Source organism: Uranotaenia lowii, chromosome 3, assembly GCF_029784155.1.
Source record: "Uranotaenia lowii strain MFRU-FL chromosome 3, ASM2978415v1, whole genome shotgun sequence".
Taxonomy (NCBI): domain Eukaryota; kingdom Metazoa; phylum Arthropoda; class Insecta; order Diptera; family Culicidae; genus Uranotaenia; species Uranotaenia lowii.
Genome location: NC_073693.1, coordinates 318,092,709 through 318,109,918, shown reverse-complemented (window position 1 = coordinate 318,109,918; position 17,210 = coordinate 318,092,709). Strand labels below are relative to the sequence as shown.

Here is a 17,210-nt window from a genome sequence, read left to right as displayed (position 1 = left end):
TCTTTTTTCCATTTAATCGTCCTATTATTTTCCATAGTTCTTTAGATGATGTGCGGGGGTCTATGCTAGCTACAAATTCTTCAAACCGTTTTTTGGATGCCTCGTTTTTCTTTTTAATAAAAATAGCTTCTGTTTTCTTGAGTTCTGTCAACTCTCTCATCCCTCCATTTCTATTAAATGCAATTCTAGCTTCTCGCTTAGCTTGCCAAGCTTTTTCAACATTATCGTCCCACCAAAATTTCGGAGTGTGTTTATTTTTTTGCCTTGCATGTTTGTGTATGCTGATTGATGCTACTTGCAATTCTAAAAAACTTGAAGCTGTTTGCAAGTCCATGTTTTTAAACGCATCTTGCACCTTGGCCTGATTAACGAAGGGTTTTGGCTTTTTAGATTCGAATATGTCCAGTTTAATTTCGATGGCTAGATGCCTGCTGCCTATGCCATAGTCTAATACTTTCATTGATGATATCTGAGTTAAAGAAGGTGTAACTAGAACCAAGTCAATAGTAGTCGGTCTTTTTCCAAGTTCAGCTGGAACGAAGGTCGGTTGGCCGTCGTTTATTAATATAAGATTTTCGTCATTAATCACTTCGTACAAAACTCTCCCCTTACTGTCCTCGTGCGTCGGATCCCATGAGTTGTGGTGAGAGTTAAAGTCACCACCCACAATCACCTTTGTGAACTTCGTTAAAATTCGGAAAACAATCTGAATGCTCTCTTTGAAGTCGATATCAGATGTGTTTGGGGCAACATATATAGACGCTAGAACTAGATCAATCTTGACTAATCTTCTAGCAACTACTTGTATTTTGGGAAACTTGGGAATCACAATCTCACTTGTTCGAAGCATTTTATTAACGATCAATCCTGCTCCTCCATACCCATCATCTCTCGAGTCTAGAAAAGTAAAGTACCCTGGCACCTTGTATTTTTGTTTTTCCAATTCTTTCTTTGACCAACTCTCTGATATAAATGCTACGTCATATTCATTTTTAATCAACGTTCTCGACAACTCATCTTTATTCTTCTCCAAACTTTGAATGTTCAATTGAAATAAATTGAGATTATTTTGTGGCATATTTACTTACGATTTGCTGTTTGTAAATTCTTATACTTCACGTTTCCTCGTTTTCTAGCTGGCTTCTTCTTGAGTTCTCAGTCTGCGTTTTCCTCTGCATGGTCATGTTCTGCTGGCTGGCACTGCTGGTTCCGCTTTCTGTTGACGCTGTGCCATCCCCAATTCGGCTGATATTCTGGATTATCTGCTGCTCATTGCTCATTTTGCGCTGGTTCTCTAATGTATGGGCCCATTTTTCAAACTCGTTGACACGAAATTTATTAAACAAAGCCACGCCGTTATTTTGCTCCTCTGGTCCTTCCTTCTTCTTCCTTTTATCAGCGTATATCTGTACCTGGTCAGCTATTACAATCTCCTGGATCTGTCTTTTTGATTTCTGTGGCTTATATTGGTATGTTGCTGCTGGTTTGTAGGAACCTCTCGTCATTTTGGCATAGCTCTCTGGGATTGTTGGGTAGTCCTCGACACTTTCCAAGAGGTCATAACGATTCTGCGTCAAAGTTGGGTTTTGTTCCTTAGCTTCTAGATAGGTGAGTGTTGATTTGGCCATGATGTTCTTGATGTTCTTTTGTCGGACCAGTTCCGGACAATTAACATCAGATGTTTTGTGTTCCAACTTGCAGTAAAGACATTTTGGTTTGTTTTCACATTCTCCTTTCTCCGTTTCGTCGTGTTGTAGTGAGCAGTTTTCACATCTTTTCTTCGAGCGACAGTTTTGGGTTCGGTGATTATACCTCAAGCAATTGAGGCATAAAATAGGCTTACTCACAAATGGTCTTACTGTGTTGATGCAGCAAAACAACCTCACTTCTTTAGGCAGTCTGCTAGCCCGAAAAACAATACTGATCCTATTGGTGGGTATCGGTTCTTCTTCCTCGTACCGGTGTAGTCTGTGTATGGATAAGATAGGATATTCACTTTGGATGTTTTCAAATATCTCTTCAGGTTCCATGTCAGTGGGTACTCCTGCAACGACTCCGGATACCGAAACGAAGCTCCGTGGAATGTACGCCTTATAGCTGTTCTGTTTGAGTATTGTATCCACTTGCATGTTATTCGCCGTTTGATACTCTTTCAAGAAAACGAGGATCTTGTTGCTTCCTAATGGCCGTATATTTTCGATGTTGTTCCTGTAGTCCACTTGTTTGCTCAACAATCGTCCCAGAGATAGCTTGTTGATTTTTAGTTCTCCCTTTTTCTGATCTAGAAGCTGAACAATAACTCTGTAAGGAGCTGTATCTTGTTGCGCATATTCGTACACCGTGTAGACTTTTTTTGGCTTCGCCGCATTTTCGTCAGGAGGGTCCGCCATTTTCTCCAAGCTATGGCTCCGCTCCTTTTCTTTCACAGTTTTCCAACTTTTATCCTCTTTCCACTCTTCGTTTTTAACTCAAATTATTCTGATAACACTCCAATTTAATAGACAACTATTTAAGAAAACTTTCTTCGCGTCCACGTTTTTTCCGAAAATTCAAAATGGCGTCCGATATTGGTACGAGCTCAAAAAACACGTCCGATTCACTCGAGATCTACCTTCCTATATGATCTCTTTGATCTCTCAATGACTTTCTTGTATGATATCAGAAATAGTTGTTATATTACCTATAAAAATTTATTAAACTTGTCGAATTCAATTTTTTAACAACCTTGTATCTCTGAAACAAGAACATCTAGGCAAGATCTGAATCCAAGATGGAATGACAGATAATAAATTGATTCAAAGTCAGCTTTTAGCGTTCATTTTTATATATTTATTAGTAATCAAAGATCGATTCTACGCAAAACTGTTCAATTTTGAAATTCCTACATGCCGTATCACCAAAACCTGGGGGAGGAACACTGAAATTTGCTGTATCGTTTTTTTACTGTTCGGCAAAATGCCAGCAATTGTTGAAAACATTTGTAATCGTTCAAATTTTTACTTTAGATGATCAGTTTCGTTTAGCGAGTCATGTAACTCAGATGTTTAGGTGCTAAATTTAGATTAAGCTGTTATTAGAACAACCATTAGTCAAACCGTTTTCAATTTATCAGCTTCAAAACTTTAACGGAATTTGAGCGACTCAATACGCCTAATCATACAAGAATTTGCCAGAGCAAAACAAAACCTAATTAAATCATTATTTTATGCAAAACAAGCGCTATTCAGCATCAAACAAGTTTTTTTTTAAATCACTAAAAAAGAAAGTAAAATTTTGAACCTTGATGAGAGAAATTTGACGTTTGAAAGATTTTTTTCTTTTTTTATTCAGTCTTCCTCCCCCAGACCAAAACTAAATGTAATGGACAACATCTTACAAATGTTTTGGAATCAAGATAAGCATACGCACCAAAATGCTTTTATTCCCCTGTGTTCAGTGTAAAGGATTAAGTAACATAAAATACTAAATGATAATAGTGTTTACAGTGATTAACACAACAACCACGCAGTAGATTGTCTCTTTAAAAAAAAAGGATGATTTAAAATCGCGATTTTGGCAAAACAGCTATTATTGCATTATTCTTCCAATAAATTTGGCTTTGAAAGCCTCGAAAAAAAAATCGGTATTCGTACCAATTTTTGGAATTTTCGTACCGAATACCGACTTTTTCGGGCTTGAAAATACCGATTTCAATGTGTCACCACTTCTCGTCAGACAAGATCCAGTCGCGGACCAGCCAAGTCGGTCCACATCAAATCCGTGCAAAACGCCATTATCGGAAGTTGGTCTCACAGTATGGAATTTTTTGCTTATAGTATAAGTATAAGTATAAGTAAAAACTATTTGTATATTTATTCATGCGACATAAATTCAATTAAATTTATGCCTGTTTGTTTTGTGAAAAATCAAGGAACGTTTTGGTCCTACAAGAAAAAAATATCACGTATATTACTATAGATATATAGATCACAACACATTGTCCAATTAACTTCCATGTCCTTATTTACACCATTAATACAAAAACATTAATATTTAATAAATTCAAATATTGCTACAGTCATTTAAAAACTAATCCGGTAGAACTGTGATCGATGTTTACTCTTGGGCTCGAACTCACGAACATCGGCTCAGGAAGCATTTGACTTGCCAACTGAGCTATATCAAAGGCACCAATAACAATTAGAAGTTTACTAACTTTTTGCGCCGAATTTTTTACAACATGTTAATCTGACAGTACGTACTAATGAGAACTGTTTGACTAGCAGTTGTCAAAATCTACAGCTAAGAAAAGCTTAAAAACAAGGGAAACTGGAAATAAACCTATTTTTCGAAAATCCTTAATGCATGTGGTTTTCAATCTGAAAAAATGATAGGCAGTTATGAGTTAATGATTTTTCAAGAAAAAAAATCCTAAGTTAGGTAGGAAAGATGGATCAGGAATCTCGTTTAAAGGCGGGGTTGGTAAACAGCCACAACAATCCGAAAAATATGTATAATACAGGTTGAATCATCTCAATTATTTATAGAAAAATTTTGACCAAAATTATATAAAAATATATAGCTATGAGTCATTGTTTATATGTTTAAATAATTTGGGAAAAAAAATGGTTGGAGTGTGAGAAATCTACATCTGAAAAAGTACTGGAAGTCAACTGGAGGCGCTAAAAGCCCCTGTGCTTATGAAATATGTGAAAAAATTGTCAAAAAATGTTCTTCATTTATGAAGTTTTATGTGGAACAAAATTCTGTTTTAATCATTAATCAAAGCTTCTGTAAATTTTTCAGTGAAAAAAATGTTTGGGTTCCTGAGAGTTAAGCTTGAATAGAGATTTGCCAGTTGTATTTTCAAAAACTTTTCATGAGCTTTGTTATAAAAAAGGTTGTATTCAAATCATTGTGAGAATGCCTCATGCCTCATCTAAAAGTAATAGTATAAACACTGACTAGCCAATCGATTATGATTATTGGCAACGCTTGAAAATCAACGCGTATTGTCAATGCTGAAATGCGCTGCAATCGATATTCAGGCTACTTGAACGGACTGAACAAGTCGGAGAGCATGCTCTTTTCCAACGGTATATTTTTGAGTCTAAGTTTACATAGGTATAAGTATAAGTATAAGTATAAGTATAAGTATACACTGCCGGCCAAAAGTTTGGGATCACCCACTAAAAAACATGCAAATTTTTTTCGTTCATATCTCAGCCGTCTTAGGACATATTAAAAATCTTCTGATCTCATTTGAAAGATAATGAGCAATAGCTATCTCGGAGGTATTTTGCCCAAATATAATGTTTTAGTTTTGAACGTAAAACTTAACCTAAAGCTATAACATTTTCAAAAAATCGCACTCAATATTCAAAGCCGATCATCTCGGGATAGGGTGGACCAAATCTCAAAATTTGAGTGGCATTAGAATCCCTGTTCTTTACTTCTCAAAACACTATCAAAAAAATTTGAGAAAAAAATCAAGAATGTATTTTTAATTTATAAAATAGACACTTGAGTTATCGTCCAAAAGTTTGGGATCACCCCTTTGTATGGTGAGTTTGGGATCATTCTTATAAAAACATGCAAATTTATTTTATTCATATCTTTCTTATCTAACATCGTATTGCAGATCTGAAGGGTTCATTTGGAAGCTTAGGAATGGTTGTTTTTTAATAAATTCATTCAAAAATTATATTTCAAGGTGAGAACTATAAAAAAATCCGGGAACTTTCAAAAAAACTATTAATTTTAGATGATTTTTTATGGTTATAACTTCAAAATATAATTTTTGAATGAACTTATTAAAAAACAACAATTCCTTAGCTTCCAAATGAACCCTTCAGATCTGCAATACGATGTTAGATAAGAAAGATATGAATAAAATAAATTTGCATGTTTTTATAAGAATGATCCCAAACTCACCATACAAAGGGGTGATCCCAAACTTTTGGACGATAACTCAAGTGTCTATTTTATAAATTAAAAATACATTCTTGATTTTTTTCTCAAATGTTTTTGATTGTGTTTTCAGAAGTAAAGAATAGGGATTCTAATGCCACTCAAATTTTGAGATTTGGTCCACCCTATCCCGAGATGATCGGCTTTGAATATTGAGTGTGATTTTTTGAAAATGTTATAACTTTAGGTTAAGTTTTAAGTTCAAAACTAAAACATTATATTTGGGCAAAATACCTCCGAGATAGCTATTGCTCATTATCTTTCAAATAAGGTCAGAAGATTTTCAATATGTCCTAAGACGGCTGAGATATGAACGATAAAAATTTGCATGTTTTTTAGTGGGTGATCCCAAACTTTTGGCCGGCAGTGTAAGTATAAGTATAAGTATAAGTATAAGTATAAGTATAAGTATAAGTATAAGTATAAGTATAAGTATAAGTATAAGTATAAGTATAAGTATAAGTATAAGTATAAGTATAAGTATAAGTATAAGTATAAGTATAAGTATAAGTATAAGTATAAGTATAAGTATAAGTATAAGTATAAGTATAAGTATAAGTATAAGTATAAGTATAAGTATAAGTATAAGTATAAGTATAAGTATAAGTATAAGTATATGTATAAGTATAAGTAAACGTATAAGTATAAATGGAAGTGCGCGACAAGCGACTATTCTGATAACTTGATGATTTTCGAAATCAGGTGTCACCTGCCCCCAAGCAAGATGACAATCTTAGTCCAATTTCGCTTCGACAACCTAATTTGCGTTATCAAAAACATCTTTATTGTAGGATCGCCATGATTTCAAATCGAATGTTCCAAGCTGCATTCGAAAAAAACTCACCATTTCCCTATCCTATCTTTACTGATCTCTCGAAAACATGAAACCGTCTTCCCCACAAATTCGAAGCGATATGACGCGTTGCAAAGTGTAGGTATTCTGTTCGAATAGCAAAACATCGTCGTCACCGTTTCATCGTATCGTTTTTGTCCTTTGTTCTACGACTTTGTCCTATCTTCGTTTAGTCGCGGTTTTCATTTTGTTTCAGCTATAAGTAGCAGTGCGCTATCACCGATAAAGTCTGGTGCGAATAAGCTGAATTCTGGTAGGAAAGTACCTACCTCACTAAACGATGAAATGAGTTTGAGGCAGTGCTGAAACCATCAATTTCAATTTTATTGTTATTTCGGTCGAAGAAGCATTAAGTAGATTACGAGCGACCACGGTACCTGTGCAAAAGGAAGAAAATGGTTGGAAAAACCATTGGCCCCCGTACCGGATTGGAATCTTTCTGGAGTGGTCCTATTCCACGCGTGCCATGAAATACCAACCTAGCTTCAACTAGTAGCTTCAATATTCATGGGACGTTGTTAGTTCGGGTAAAAAGTTGGTTCCAAATTTCGGGAGAGTTTCCCACTGATTCGTAACGCAACGGCAAGTATGAGCAGAGCATCATCATCTCAATCAATGGGAAAGTGCAGACAGCCAGTCAGTCAGTCTCGGCTATTAACGGGCTAGTTCCACGCTTTCGTCGCTTTTGTGTCATTGCTAGCTCCCTAGATAATCGGCGCAAGCTAGTATGGAATCGTTCCACCCAGTCCATTGAGTGGTGATGTTTTATGAAGCTTTTCCAATAAAATCGAAGCTCTTCGAATGGCAAAAACTTGCAGCTCATTTCAGTTAACGTACGTGTACGGGAATTCATTGGCAATTTATGGAGCAGCGGGGTATGACGCATGTTGAAAGTAGTTTTTCAGTAAGTGATTTTTTTACGACACATCTCATTTTGGACTTTCACAAGTTGTTTGAATTTTCATTCCGTTTTCAATGTAGTTTATAAGCTCTGTGTTACAAAACAAACATTCTATACGACTTTGTTAGTTACCCTTAATTAGTTGATTTGAATTTTGTATTTTTTTTAAATAATTTGTTACAATTATTGCATCAGGAGGTTTTTTTTCAAAAAAGTTTTTTTTAAGTCAGGTAGTACTTCAGCACCAGGTCGGTTTGACGCAGGCACCATTGGGAACTTTACGAACGTAGCCTTTATTGCAGAAACATCCTTTGGGGCACATCAGGCAATAGATTGGTTCAAAGGGAACACCACACACTCGTTCATTGCACGGGCCACAGGTCGTATAAGTTTCATTAGGTCGGCAATCAACTAGAAATGGGAAAATAAGCTTAGCTTAATGTCGGGTCCCAATGATAGGAATATATATATATATATATATATATATATATATATATATATATATATATATATATATATATATATATATATATATATATATATATATATATATATATATATATATATATGTATATAAAAAAATTAAAAAATTACGTTGACTGTTGGCCTTGCGGGCAGTCGTTAGCTGTAAGGCAGCAAAGCAAGCACAGATCAGCAAAAGAATCTTCATCTTGAAAAATTATCCCTAGGAGTATCTTTTCCACAGTTAAACCTCGAACTGAACAAAAACCACCAATGATTAACTTTTAAAAACATATTCAATGTTGATTCAGTTGCTTCATATACTGTATAACGATGTTTTCCAAATTTTACTTACCTAATATTTACACTTGAACGAAAAACATTCGATTATTGTTGTTTGTCTAGTTGCTTCGATATTTTTTTTACTCTGTTCAATACCGAATGTTGGATATCAAGTATTTTTCAATTCTATGCATTCAAGCATTCGCTTGACAAACCACTCAGTGGATTTAAGATACCAAACGCACTATTACTAGGCACAATGCTCGAGAAATTAAAATTGGAGGGAAACAATTCCTAGCGTCTTTCCCTTGAGTTTAACGCATTTTATGTGAAAGACAAAATTTAACTACAATTAGAGGCAATACTTTTTTTTGAATCAAACTTAGGGTGCTATATGACATTTCAGAAAAACGAAAATTATTTTCCTACTGTGATGAGAAAGAGGCCTACTCCTGAAAGCCTAAATATATATGGGGGAAAGAGGATAGGGGAAGAGGGGGCATAATGCCCACGTTAAGAAGAAAGCCTTGTTTTAGAGGACATTTGAAAAGATTAACTTCAATTTTCGATTGTGATTGGAAGTTTGGTTTATTTTTTGTCTAATTTGATAGTTTGAATAACAGGAATGTCAAAAAAGGCCACAAATTTAATAAAGTTTGAAGAGTAAGTTGAAAATTGGATTTCAGAATCAGTAGGGGCATAATGCGCATATGTGTGTACAAAACGAACCACAACAAAGGGTTGAAATGCTCCACAATATAGGGGTAAAATGCCCCTAGTAACAATCAATTAGTAGATCCAGCGCTGTGGTTATGTGATTTTATAAGAAAACTTAGACTTTTCCTCCTATAGGGAGTTGTGAGCCTTTTGACTTTATTTAATTTTGTTATACGGAGGCATTGATGCGTTTTGGGGCGTTTTTCTGCTATGTCTTGGATCACAGATCAAATTTTCGAATAATTAATTAGTTTATCTTAGTAAGAAGCGTAATGTGATGGATACTTGAAAATGAAACAATCGTAGGTTGAACTTATTCCTCTTTTATTTAAATTCATGTGTTTACCCACATATTCTTTTAAAGTTCAGAAATTGATTTTTTTTATAATGAATAAAAGAAAAATGGAAAAATAATAACAGCAAAGTAAAACAATAATAGAAGCAAAGTAAAAAATTCATAACAGCTAAGTAAAAAAATAATAACAGCAAAGTAAAAAAACAATAACAGGAACTTAATAAAGATTTAGCGTTTTCGTTCCTCTTCAAAAGCACATTTCATAGCTGTTGTGTTTACCCCCCGTTTGGCTGAAACTGCTCCCGCTACCTGACGTAAGCTTTCCTCTGCCAGAACCTTTTCAGCTCATTTGGGAACCTAAAAAAAGGGGATAAATATCAGTATTTTAATGAATTGATCAATTCAAAAAAAGACTTACTTACCGTTCTGAAGCCATTTTCGTCTGCAAACACGGCTAGGATGGAACTCTGCACTGTCGTAAACTTCTTTAAGAAGCTCATAAAAGCGATCAACATTGGTCCGATTGAACTCTTTAAGTCGAGCTAGAGACGTTGGCTCCGAGGATCTGAGGGAAAACTCCGGATGCCGCTTCAGGAATCTCGACAACCAATCACGTCCTGCGACCTCTTGTCACGGTTGAGGCATCCGTTCACTCGATTTTTCTCCGCTAGTTGAAAGACGATGCTCTGCATTTCGTGTTTTGCAACTCCTAGGCCATACTGATTCATTCGGACGACGTATTTCACCAGTTCCTTTTCTTGGGCAGCGTTAAACACGGGAGAATAGCTTCCCAGGGGCGAAAATACTGCTCGCTCGTTGAGTCGATTTCCAGATACCGGGAAAGTGATTACTGGGTACTTTGTAAATCACCGAGGCCTGTATTTTTGATGGTCCCATCTTGATCGCGTTCAATGCCGCCGCAAGTGTGTCTTCTCTGACCACGCCCGACAGTCCGTTTTTCTGACGTATTACGAGGCATGTTTCACTGATTTAATCCGCTGATCTGATCTTAAAAACGCAATTCGCGAACTCGAGGACGCACTATTTTGGTTTTTGACGTTTCTCTTTTGTGTATTGCAACGCGGCGCATGCGCTAAGGTTTGGCTGCGTGCAGTGTTGGTAGAAAGAGGATTTTTTATTCTGAAAGAGTTTAGATACATTTTTCTTTGTTGATTTTTGAGCAATAAATACACTTAAAATATGTATAATATTCTCAATTACATAATTTTGATATAATATAACATATCTAATACCTTTACAAGTCATAAAATCATTATAATCAAAAATAAACCTAGAATAAATGTTATACACATTATTGATTTTTTCTGATAATGATTGGGTGCACTGCAAACATTGCTTGGTCAATATCGTTCTTTTAGTGGCGCATTTTGACCCGCAGTGACTTGATCAACTAGATTAGATTAAATTTAGCCAAAATTATCAATTAAATGATGTTTTGTAGGACTATCTATATCGTAAAGACAAGTGTTCATCAGCAGAGTAATGGAGAAGTGAGTAGTTTTAATTAAAGAGAAGCAATACCTTACGAAAGTCAAGGCAAAAATTGCACGGAATGAGGCATGGAAAATATTTTGGGATTTTAGCAGTGATTTATCGCATATTTGATGCTAATGTTTTGTACAACAGGTTTGTATTGTTAATTAGAAGGGAATAACGTACAGAATTCTTAAGATAATTGTATATCTAGCAAGATATTGCAGTGGGGCGTTTTGCCTACACTGGGCATCATACCCCCAGTTCCCCTACTTGATTTTTCTTCTGGATGGATCGTGATCATATGCTCTCATGAAATTACTAATATCTGTCCAATAACTAGCAATAAATTCTATATTGCTAATAATTCTTATTGCAATTTTTAAAAAGATTTTACTAATTTGCCCTCCATTTCTTAAATTTTTGCGGGAAGATAGTTAAGAATTTTGTATTTGCTTCAACTTTTGGGCTTCAAAATTCTTCATTTTCTCTTGAGTTAAAATGGAATAACAAATTTAAAAAAGCCAAACATGCAAGTAAATATGGTTATTTAACAGAAATACGAAATATTATAATAATTTGCAGTCAAATTTGCTATTGGAAGGACTTGACTACCACTGGCAGTCTAACTTTTATATCTTCCATCATTGTAGCCATAATTTGGTGCTCATGATATTCTATTTCTAATTTTTATCCATCAAGAATCAAAATCACAACGGATATGTGTAACATAAATAAGATAACATTTCTCATTTTTCTCCTTGTTGTATATCGTTTTCTGTTGCAAATTATTAAAAAATTAAAAACTTCATAATGATAAATTTCAAAATTTTTTCATACCTCATTATAATTTTTAAATCATGTTCAAATTTTGATTTCTTGGTTAATTTCTTTAAGTTCCATTTTGCTCTCACACTCAAAAAAACAATATTTCTTATTAAGTTTTTTTTATCGTTTTTTGAACCGTTTTGAACCATCATCATAAACAAACAATTTTATTTATGATTTATAGTTTTTATACTTTTCCAATCTTTATAAAAAACACTTATGGATACGCAAAAGTTCTTTTAAGGAAAAATTACGATTTAAAATATTAAAATGCATTTCTATTAACGATATATCACAATAAGTTTCAATCGTGATGGTTTAACAGATGGTGATGTCGCTTTAAAATTTCGGGGTTCTTTTATATTTCATTGTATGTAAGTATTCCAAGATATTTTCAAAATTGAATAAAAATCATGAATTCAGAATCAAAGTCAAAATACAAGTAATAAACTTATATTTCAAAATGAAAAGCTTATGATCATCTAAAGTGAATTAGAAATAAAAATTACAAAATCGGAATTATTTTTTCTGCATAGAGTTGGTTCATACATTTTGTTTAAATTAATTTAAACAAAAAAAATTATTATCAACCGTTTTTTAATTACGTAAGCACGATTTTGGAATTTTCAAGCCCTCCCTGTAAGAAAAAGTAAGATTTCTCACAAACCTCCTCCCCTTCTAGTAAGATCTTACGCTTTTAATTCTTTTAGAAATTTACAGCTTTTTTTTTATATAAAATAGACTCGAATACAGATAAAAATAACACATCAAATCAACACTTGTTAATTTGAAAACTGAACATGGCATTTCAAAAGGTAAATCAGTGGAGGAGTGTATGAAGATGATGAACAATAAAAAATTTCAAAACAAGCGAAAAATTGCAGAAAGTATAAAACCAACATAAAATTTTCGGGAAAATAAATAGTTGAGGGATCAAAATTTGTATAAAATAGAACAGCACAATAGCATTAAGCAATCCGAATTTTTGCTGGAAACCAGCAAGCAAACATGATTCGTTTTGCTGACTTTTCCAGCACTTGTTCTGTTTTGTTGGAAATTTTCCGGCAATTGATCACTATTGCTGGAAAATCAGCAATCGAGGTGGGAAAGTAGATCGTTTTGTTATATATTGAAAAACAAAAATGACAAATATTTGCTTGCTTTTCAGACTTCATCAATTTTTGATCCTGGACGGATAAGTCGCTAAAAATTGGAGGAAGAACTTTCGGATTGTTTTTTTTTCTTAGCTTAAATTGTGTTTTATATTGTTGAATAAAATTAACTGTTGATAAAAAAGCAGTAAGAAGTTCTTTATTTTAGGAAATATGTGCAAAAAGTAGTAAAACCAATCAATTTTTACCAAACATTCATAGGTTTCTCGAATTGCCTTTTGAAGATTGCTGTTTTTCCAACAATTAATTTTACTGAACTTTTCAGCAATCAATGTTGCTGACAATTTTGCTGGAAACCAGCGGGACACAAATCGGCAAAATTTTGCTGGTTTCCAGCAAAAAAATGCTGTGTAGGTATTGATCGATGTTAATTTTAATGAAATAGTTTTCGAAAATTCATTAATTGAAGTCGCGACGTCACAATTCGTAACTTTTTCTCTCTAATCTAAGTAAACGTTTCCATATAAAAAAATATATAATTAAGTAGGTTTGAAGAGCCAAAAATATGAAGATTAAAATGCAGAATCATATTTTTATTGTGAGTCTAACGTTGATATTAACCTTCCAAAGCTGTTCGCAAAATATCCGTTTCGGGAAAATTTGACTTGTAGTTTGTTCTTATTCCCGTGGCCGCAAATGTTGACCGATTTAGAGGATATAAGATTCACTTTGAAGGCAATTTAATCTAGTTTCTAAATATTTCAAAATAAAGTGAATTTGTTTTAACAGGTTGTCTGTAGTTGGTTCCAAATGAAAAAAGTCCCGAAAAACAATTTTATTTTTAAATTGCGTAGAATTTCTGACAGAATGCAGTATTTCAGTGCTTCTTAAAGTTTTGGAATTGTCAAGAATATATCTATCTGATGATGTATAAACATTAGGTGATCCGATGAACATTTTGACCTCTATTTCGGATTTCCCGGTAGAATTGTTTTTTTTTTTACTTTAAACAAAGACTTCCAATTTGGTCTTTGCTTCGCTGTATCTTATTTCTCAATAATCCGATTTTCTAAACTGAAATTTTAGTTTTTTTCGTTAATTTTCATAGAATATACTTGATATCTAAAAAATCTCAGTTCATCATTGGAATGATGATTAAGATACTTTGAATCTGCGCTTCGGGTCATATTACCCCAAACGGCGTTGCAGGGTTAAGAAGCTCAGGAAAAGTTTTGTGGTAGATAACTTGAAGATTTTTTTTTCAACATTCTCTTCTCCAAAAATGTGTGTAGCATTTTCATTTGTTAAATGGCTTGTATAACAAGAGATTCTCTAAAAAGTTCAAAAAGTGATAATTTTTATATAACTAGAAGAAAATTAGACAAGAATTATCTATTCATCAACCTTTTCTTGCAGTGAATATTATAGATTCTTAGATTATTTTATTAAATGACATTGAAAGTGAGAAAAATAAATTTTAGATATTGAGAAAATTTGTCAAAGTTTTCACTGTTCTTCTTTAATTCCTTTTTTTTTTAAAATACTTATAATTTTATGATAATTTTAAGAAGAAATTCAAGGAGAGGAGAAGAAGCAGTTGAAAATTGGGAATATCAAGCACCCCAACATTCACTTACATCAAAGTTCCCGTATTTTTCAGAATTTGAAAGAATTACAAAAAGGAAAACAGCTATAACTGTTTTTTTAGAAGAAGTTTAAATAACGGGCGGTCTTTGTTGATCTTTTTTAGTAAAAACCTTTATTTTCATAGTTTTTTAAAAGTTTTTCAGTTTAGCAAAAATAAAAATAAAACTTCCTTAATGAATTTTCAAATATTATTTCGGAAACAAGATATAAAGATTCTGTGCCTCCAAATTAGCCAAATCTAGTTCTTGAATTTTAAGCACCTCGGAAAAAAAGTTAATTTTGCTGTTTTGTGTTATCATCGCACGAGCTCTCTCGAATGATTTATTGTTTCAACTGTCAGCCCACCTTTCTGAAGCGTTTTAATATTTTTCTGGAATTTAATATCAACTTACAAATAGATAGAAAATCAGTTAATTTTATACCTTTGAAATCCTTGGAATCTGAATATAACAGCAGTTTAACTTCTTAACCTTTATCTTGACAAATAAAAGATACTATGCATGATAAAGGTTTATACATAAGGGTGGTATCCAAAACTACCATGTCAAATTTAAAAAAAACCAACTAAGTCATTTTTTTTCGACCAGCCTTAAAAACTGACTTGTCCTTTACAACAGCCTAATGGATTTTTTAACCCCAAAATTTACCAGAGGGAGGACCGTCGGAAATCGAGAAAATTTAAATTTGAATTTTGAAGTAATTCACTTAAAAAAGTCTTGAACATCGAGTTCTGGTGTAATCTCGAGACAATTTTTTTTTTTTGTAGAAAATCGACTTTAATGCACTTTTGTCGATAGATGTCGTTTTTTTAAACCGGTAGATTTTTATCAAATGTATAATAACTGGTCTGTAAAATAAATCCCAATTTTTTTCAATCCTCATGTAGCCTATTTGTAAGTTTAAAGCCATGAAGTCTTAGGGGTTGCACTAGGGCGGTCCATTTATTTCCTGTATGGGGGCTTTAAAATAATGCAACTTTTGTCATTTTTTCAGTTTTGCTATTCTGTTAATAAAATTTTGGTTTTTTGATCATTTTTTCAAGTGCAAAATTAACTCTCAGATCCCATTGAAACATTTAAATGGATATCATTAGGTTTAGAGCAATTTGTAGGGGGGAGTGGGAAAACGTGGGCCACTCTGAATATCTCAGATGTGTGTTCAGATAAAAATCTCAATCCAACTGTCATCATCGTCGCTTCTCGTAAGCATATTTTTCTATATGTTAATGACTTAAATATGCATCATCTGCTTCTTTATCTAGCTTTACAAATTCATAGATATTACTTACATAATTAAACAAGCACCCACTAATTACATCAATTTGCAAATCATAGTTTGTGAGGAATCGTGGGCCACATTTTGTAGGGTATCTTGGGCCCCCATATTGTTATGTTTTTATACAATTTCAGAACATAACATACGTTTTTCCTATCTGTAAAGTTTTCTTATGCTAAATGAAGAGTTATGGAAAATATGTTGTCCATCCTTTATAAGGAATTTTGACGAAACGTTCGCAAGTCTGGATTTTGAAACTTTTCTATCATACACCACTCTCATTTTAATTTCATCATCTGAAACTACTTTAAAATAACGAAATGAATTATGAATTAGCAGTTTTGGGTTAGTTCAAAACCTTTGCATGTTTTTTGGTCAATTTGGATTTGGTGGCCCACGATTCCCCACCATTTCAAAATCCAAAAAATAAAGCTAGTTTTCTAAACTGTCAGAACTTGAGGAAAATTACTTTTACAAAATTTAAAACAATTCCCTTATGATACGTTTCAAATGTTAAAAACGTAACCATTTATTTCATTCATTTTATTTTTTATGATAAAGAAGTTATGAAGCATAGAAAAAAAAAGTCCTATGATTACCCACTCCCCCATAATTTATTTTAGAGGCCATTACATAAATATTCTATAGAAATCTTGCGATTGTTTTTAAACGGCTTAGCTCCCAAAAGTCTATTTTCTCTAAAAATATTTTTTCGAGAAGACACCTGATCTTATTTTGGCATCCGAATTGATATTTTAACTTTCCCGAATTTATTGAGTCTGTGCTTTGACGAATTTCGAGCATTGAAAATCGTTTGAGCTGAAATTTTGCACAGGTCAGTTTTTCTGAGCAATCTAAAATAATTTCGTTTTCTAAATTTCGATAATGAAATTTTTCCCTTGCATTGAATGCCACCCAAAAATTCAAAGGTCAGCAATAAAACTGACTAAGGATATTCGGCTTCAAAACTGCTCTGTATGCATTTAGTTTTTTTAAACTCAAGACAAAACTCAAGACACCGATAAAAAGTTTATAATTAATAAAGTAATCGTTTTTCTCTAATTTTTTATTTGTATTCACTTCATTTTGAAACCAGGCTATAAAATCCCGAATTTCAATTGAAATACAATGTTTGAATAATTATTTCACCCTTCAAGTAATACAAAAAGAAGAAAAATTTGTTATATAAGTGAAAGCCATTTGTTGAATATTTGAACAATGGTTCAGTATCGTTTCAGTTCCATAAATAAATGAATGAGGCAATCAGTTCAATAACATTCAACCATCTGAATAAATAACATCGCTTGCCAGGTTTCTTCAATTTCGCTATTTAAGCAGTCAACATTTCCAGGATACTTCAAAAATTGTATTTACTTTAAAAACAATAATTACAAA

At 33.2% G+C, this 17,210-nt stretch overlaps 1 protein-coding gene across 1 annotated transcript; it reads right to left on the bottom strand.

The window, feature by feature from the left end:
• Positions 1-7,936: 7,936 nt before the first annotated feature.
• On the bottom strand, positions 7,937-8,410 carry LOC129756009 (chymotrypsin inhibitor-like). Its single transcript, XM_055752757.1, has 2 exons — positions 8,298-8,410; positions 7,937-8,114 (listed from the first exon to the last, which is right to left on the bottom strand). The coding sequence occupies exons 1-2, from the start codon at positions 8,371-8,373 to the stop codon at positions 7,942-7,944; spliced, it is 249 nt and encodes an 82-aa protein (XP_055608732.1). The 5' UTR covers positions 8,374-8,410; the 3' UTR covers positions 7,937-7,941.
• Between the last annotated feature and the right edge of the window lie 8,800 nt (positions 8,411-17,210).